This window comes from Cheilinus undulatus, linkage group 17 (assembly GCF_018320785.1).
Source record: "Cheilinus undulatus linkage group 17, ASM1832078v1, whole genome shotgun sequence".
Classification (NCBI taxonomy): Eukaryota; Metazoa; Chordata; class Actinopteri; order Labriformes; family Labridae; genus Cheilinus; species Cheilinus undulatus.
In genome coordinates this window covers 27,219,843-27,225,842 of record NC_054881.1, presented here as the reverse complement: position 1 = coordinate 27,225,842, position 6,000 = coordinate 27,219,843, and the positions used below count along the sequence as shown (strand labels likewise).

General features: G+C 38.1%; 1 protein-coding gene across 3 annotated transcripts in view; it reads right to left on the bottom strand.

Moving 5' to 3' along the window:
• Nucleotides 1-211: 211 nt before the first annotated feature.
• The window catches only part of plppr1 (phospholipid phosphatase related 1), an 80,362-nt gene continuing 74,573 nt past the window's right edge, over nucleotides 212-6,000 (bottom strand). The window contains exons 6-7 of one of the 3 annotated variants that reach the window (XM_041811671.1): nucleotides 2,285-2,416; nucleotides 212-2,098 (exon numbers count right to left, since the gene is read on the bottom strand). In XM_041811671.1, coding sequence (XP_041667605.1) covers nucleotides 2,045-2,098; nucleotides 2,285-2,416 — 186 coding nt within the window. In that variant the 3' untranslated portion in view covers nucleotides 212-2,044. The remainder of the gene's footprint in view (nucleotides 2,099-2,284; nucleotides 2,417-6,000) is intronic. The other 2 variants (XM_041811673.1, XM_041811672.1) reach the window with 2 other exon arrangements.

Genomic DNA, 6,000 nt, shown 5'->3' with positions numbered 1-6,000 from the left:
CACCTTTGGGTTAAGATGAACAACAGAATAGAAAAAGATTTACTCCATGGGTTAACTTGTTCTTGTAAATGGTGTGAAACAAATTTTAAAATCTCTTACAATACAGAAAACAAAGTTTCTATCTCTTCCAAGAAAGTACTTCCACAGGCACAAAAAGGGTCATTGTTTCTGTCTCTTACCCACTGTCCATCTTGTCTCTAGCCCTGTTTTGACAAGAAATAGTAAGAAAAGGTATCACCTGAAATTGACACATAATGAAAAAAAACACGAGAGCACATTTGCTACTTACTATTTAATTTGTGAAGAAACCAAGAAAAAATATATGTCGCATTTCAAATGAAATGCTTTTTTTGTTTTTAAAGTAAAAGACATTTATAATCACAAGGATAATGAGTATAATTCAAATCATGAGTATGTATAAAACATTTTTCCTTGTCATGCTGGGCGGATCTTCCAATGGGAAATGGAGTCACAACATTGCATCACAATCCACTGGTGGTTCAGGAAGGGGGAGGGGTGCCTCAGAGAGGAATAGTGAAGCAGGAGTCACTGCCTGAATTCCATTAAAAAGGCTAGCCAGGCCTTAAGTAAGTCTCTCAGTTCCACTCCAGAAAGCTTTTCAGTTTCCTTTTTTCTTTTCCCATGTATTTTGGAGGGATTTTTTTTCCATTGGGATTGCAGTTTAAATTTAACCGTAAAGCTGTACCAGTGAAATCTTCAAGGTATATCTGACACAGGCTAGCCCCACCAGACCACTCTGTATAAAAATTCCTATTAACATCACAGAGAATCAAGAAATTGGGGTGATAAACACTCATATTGACAATTTCAACCAATCATCTTTCATTTTCATTCTGGCTGATAACACGGCACTGCAAGTGCCAAACCCCAGTTTCTAAGTCGGAGGATGCCACTGACTCTTCCTTGTCACTTCCTCCAAAGGGGAGAGGGGTTGTTCCGCAAAACACCTAAACTGATACCAAAACATATCCAGGTTTACAGCAGGCAAACAGGTCCAAATGGATCATAATAGTTTTACAGATTGACAAAAATCTTTACAAAATATGACCTGACATGGTCAATTAATGTACAGACAGAGATAATAAAAAGGACTTTGTCTTTTTCTGTACAAATGACAAACATCACAGAACAACAACATCAATATTTTTCTATAGCAGATTTTTTTCGACTGAGGGGATAGATGTGGTGAACGACGAGGCAAGTCACCTTACAAGATGTGATGGAAAAGAGAGTGAGTCCGCTGACTGGAAGTGTGCAGGTTTAACACCATCAGGATAGGCTACAGCACTCGCTCATACAAAATGTACAAAACACCATCCTCTAACTACAAACAGCACACCTTGGAGGGAAAAAAATGCCTCATGTTTTTAATGGTTGAAAATATCTGGAAAAACAATCTGTGCTTAGATTTGCCTTGGGATATTTTGGCACTATTGCAATCTGTGTGCCTTGGCAGGTTGAACTGAGCATAGCCCAACTAAATGAGAACCACCAGAAACATGGTGTATTTTGTCCCCCCAGTGAATTAAACAGATATATCAGGAGTGTTTTCTGTTAAGCATTCGGAGCCACGTGGCATGCGTCCTTGTCATTGTGTCTGGAAGTGCTGTGGAGACGCAAACGTGACCCGGTGCTGCCCCCTTAGTCATGTGACCTCCGTCATCGATGCCGAGTGGTTCTGAAAATGGATGTGGAAGAAGGGATGGGAAAAAGTAGTCCAAGGATTGAGAGGGATAAGGAAGAATGTAAAGGAAGGCATGAAAGGGGAAAGGTAAAGGAAACAAAAAGGTAGAGGAAATCATTGTCAAAGAGTTTCTGGAGTGCTTTGTGTCAGGTTCTCTGTGTTTTTTGTGCAGTTGGGGGAGGACAAAGGTGTGGTGCAAAGTTCATGCCTGTATGTTCTCAACATGTGTCATTGCTTTATGTTAAAAGACAGAGGAAACGTCAAGAAAGAAAGAAAGAAAGAAAGAAAGAAAGAAAGAACACATACAGCAAAATATATAAGTAATACTTAGAACCACTTTCAGTTGATCAAAATCAGACCCCTCTCTCTGTGGGATTCCAGGAAGTTCAGGATCTTACAAATTGAATTACAGTTACAGCAAATTACAGTGCAAACCAAATTATAGACTGAAGTCAAAATCTGAAGGGAGACTTTGCTTTAAGCTCACAATCTTTAGGGAGTGCTTCTAATTAATGGGAGAAGATAATGTGCATCATGGAGATTAAGTTTTGGAATGCCAGGTTAAGTGTTTTCATGTACCTGTGCGCTGAGAGTCTCAAGAGGGCTCTCTACACGGGGGAAAGTCATCAGAGGCAGACCCCGGTACTCTTCAGTTTTCTGTTTAACTGCTGCACTATGGATGCCTTTGAAGTTGTTTACAACACATATACCCTGTGAAGCAGAAAGACAGTTATAAAAAGTGAAATAAGTAAAAAAAAAACAACAACAACAACAACACCACCACCAAATGACCCAGAACTGAAACCTTCATCAACACTGAAAAGTCAGTTTAAGTTGTAACTATGAATTTTTCTACCATCTTAAACCAAGTGTAATTGACTCCCTGTTACACCCTGGTACAGAGCTGCTTTCAGAGGTAGATCTAAGATTTTAACATGAACTTAACTACGGAAAAAAGAATTTTTCATGGATTAAAAATGAAATATACGGGGCATATGGCTTTTGACTTGTCCAAAGAGTTGTTTGTGAGTTTTTAAAGGGAAATGAGACACCAAGAAGCAGTGGTGGACTTCTTTTACACAACTCTGGGCGCATGGAGACACTGAAGCACATTAACCAAAGTGTGTCAAAAGGGAAAATTAAGTAGTGTTAATTTTGACAGCTATTTTTAATTTTAGTCTAAGTCTTTTGATCACGTCTTTTAGTTTTAGTGACCTTGTAGTCATTTCTACCCTTTTTAGTTTTAGTCTAGTTTTAGACGATGAAAACTCCAGAACATTTTAGAGTAGTTTTAGTCCGTAAAAGTTCTCACATTTTGGTCTTTACTTTGAGCCCAAACATTTATTCTCTTGCCTAAATCTGGTACCAAGCTATGGTAGTGTGTTCTATGCTCTCTGTCAAACTTGAGGTACCTGCTTTCTACAGCTGAGAGACAGAATAGCTTCAGATGCATTACACAGCATTGTACAGATTTACCTAGATTTTTAATGTCCGATGAAAGCTAAATTACATTTTAGTCAAGTTTTAGTTACTGACAAAAACTGAACTTACTTTCTGTCAGTTTTAGTCAGCACAGATCTATTTTTGTTAGTCTTAGTCTAGTTTTTGTCATGGAAAAAAGCTCATTGACTAACATTTCTACTCATAGTTTTAGTCGACGAAATAATGCTGCAATCAAGCACGTGATTAATTGTGATTAAAAAAAAATGTGCGCAACTTGTGGATCTTTATTAATCATGATTAACTAGATTAATCTTGACAGCCCTAGTTGTAACGCATTGGTGTTGTGACTTAGATATCAGTCCCTTATAATAGTTACATCACTGATGTGAAAACTTGTTTGTATATTGTCTCAATCAAAATAGTTTCCCAAATGAGTCCCCAAATATGTCCACCAGCAATCTGTGTGCCAAATCATATTAATGAAATAAGAGTACAGACTATTCTCTTTCCAGTAGCCTTGTAAGGCTCTACATAATAAAAACAACAACCATACTGAAACACACTTTACGTAAAGGTTTATGTAGTTTAAGTTAGTTTTACTTTTCAAGGTCCAGTTTTCTGCCTGTGGGTGTGATTTATTAATCTATTAAGCATTCTATTTACTACTGGAATTACGCTGAGAGCTATGTGCCAAGTTTGGCAGGTGTCATGTTGTCAATCTCAGAAAATTAAAGACTGGCTAGATAACACTGCAGCAAAAATCTGTTAAAAGATTAACAAGGCTATTTTAGTTTAAATTATTGTGTGTAACCAGCAACATTACAATCAACATTTACGTGAACAGAATAACCCGTTTCAGTCAATAGTCAGAGGCCTAAATGTTTGCACCTGTTCGGTTATGGCTGTAATGTAAAGGTTATATGGGTGTAAAAGCTCAATCAAACACTCCACGAGTCTACAAAATGCAGCTATCATTTCATGCAGTGTAAAAGGAGGTGCTCTGTGGTGTTCATTTTTGTGGCGCTAAGCCTCGATTCTTCATTTATATTTCAGTTAAATTCTTGTACATTAATGTTACTTAAGGATTCACTTTTTTGTCCATCTGTCAGGATTTTTAAACAGTGCAGACACCACCAAGGTTTCCCCATTTCTCTACTCTACCATGGACTAGTTAATCAAAGAAGGCAGCCTGAGGGAAAATCTTGCCCCCAGGCCAACTGTGCCCTCAGGCAATGGCAATGGAGAAAAAGTAATGGGCAGATTCATTGCTGCAGAATTCTCAAGGTTTATTTGTTTGTGGCAGTTCATGGGCAGCGCTTCTCAGATGCTCCCAGACCAGGCAATGAATGAATCACAGCTGCTTTGCCCCAATCTAATGACAAGACTGCAGCTTTCCGCCTTCACAAAAACATATGAACTCTTCAAAAATAAGTCTGTAAGGATATATTCAAACTTGGGGATGGTAAGGTCAAGTCATGAGCACATCAAAAACGTTCAAAGTGCATGCATTAAGCTAAACTCTACAGTGACAGTCCTATCCGCAAGTGACTTAAATGAAATCTTCTCCAACGGTATCTAAAAGTACAACTATCTTTGTTTTTTTTTTAATGCATTTCCGGCTGATCTACATTGATTTCCTTTAACTGGAGTGATCCCCAGAGACAATGAATGGAAACTCTATTTTTTTTTTATTTCAAAATGAAGCTGGGTAAATATTTAACCAATCCTTAAGACATCATTGTTTGTTTTTTTCAAAGCTTAAATTGATAGGTGGGAAAAATACCAGTTGACCTTCATACAATCTAGTAACCTAAACAATGTGCCAGGTGTTTCTTTTGTAAGGCCATTCTACAACTCCTGGGAAGGTTCAGAAGGAAAGCAGCTTTTTAAATTCAAAGAGCTTTGCTTTTGAAAGGCTTTCTAAACCACCAGCATGTGCCTGTTTCTTCCTAGATCAAGTGGACACGTCTGACTCTTGAACATCATCTCACAGCTTTGCGACTGAGTGGTTAACACTGATCCCTCAATCCGCCAACAGAGGACAAACCTTAAGACCAAAGGCAGTCACTGTTTGATGATCCCATTCTGATCATCTCTCTGTGAGCACTGATAGCACAGGGATTTAAGTTCTACCTGCTTTCTTCTCTCTTTGTACCAATTAATTTCTCTCAGGATAGCAGTCCATCAAAATGGCTCAGTTTTCAGATGACAAGACCTTGATAAGCTTCATCAGGAACATTAGACAGATGTGTAGATGTCCTCACTTCATGGTTTGCTGATAATAAGGTGGAAATGAGGAGGTTCAAAGATGCTGAGGTGATGATTGACTCTTTTGTGTTCATCTCTCCCAAGAGATCAGTAAGTCAACGTCTGCCAATTTTTATAGGTCAATCACTAAAAGCTTATCTCCTTCATTAAAACCAGGGTGCTCTGACACTTCTTCATATTCCAAGGACAACGGTCCTCACATCAGCAATGCTGCACCCAGCTTGCTTTTAGTCTTCTCCCAAATCTAAAACCCACTGGCAATGCAAGGTAAACTGTGTTATGTGCCATGACTGTTTACTGATCCTTAAAATATCCTGGTTTTGCAAAGCTGCAACAGCTGCACAAGCATTTAGTTTTGTACACAACTATATACAGGTGGTGCTTTACTATCTTATGCCACTCTTGTCATTATTATCCGTGCCAAATAATACAACTTATGAAAAAATATTGTTTAATTTATTGAAGCCATGGTTCTGGTAATGTTGAATTTTTCAGTGCCAAAAGTTTTCTTTCACAATAAAATATATCATTCATCACTTGCTGATCCTGTCCTGTAAATGCTGTTTTTTGACAAAACCTCATCT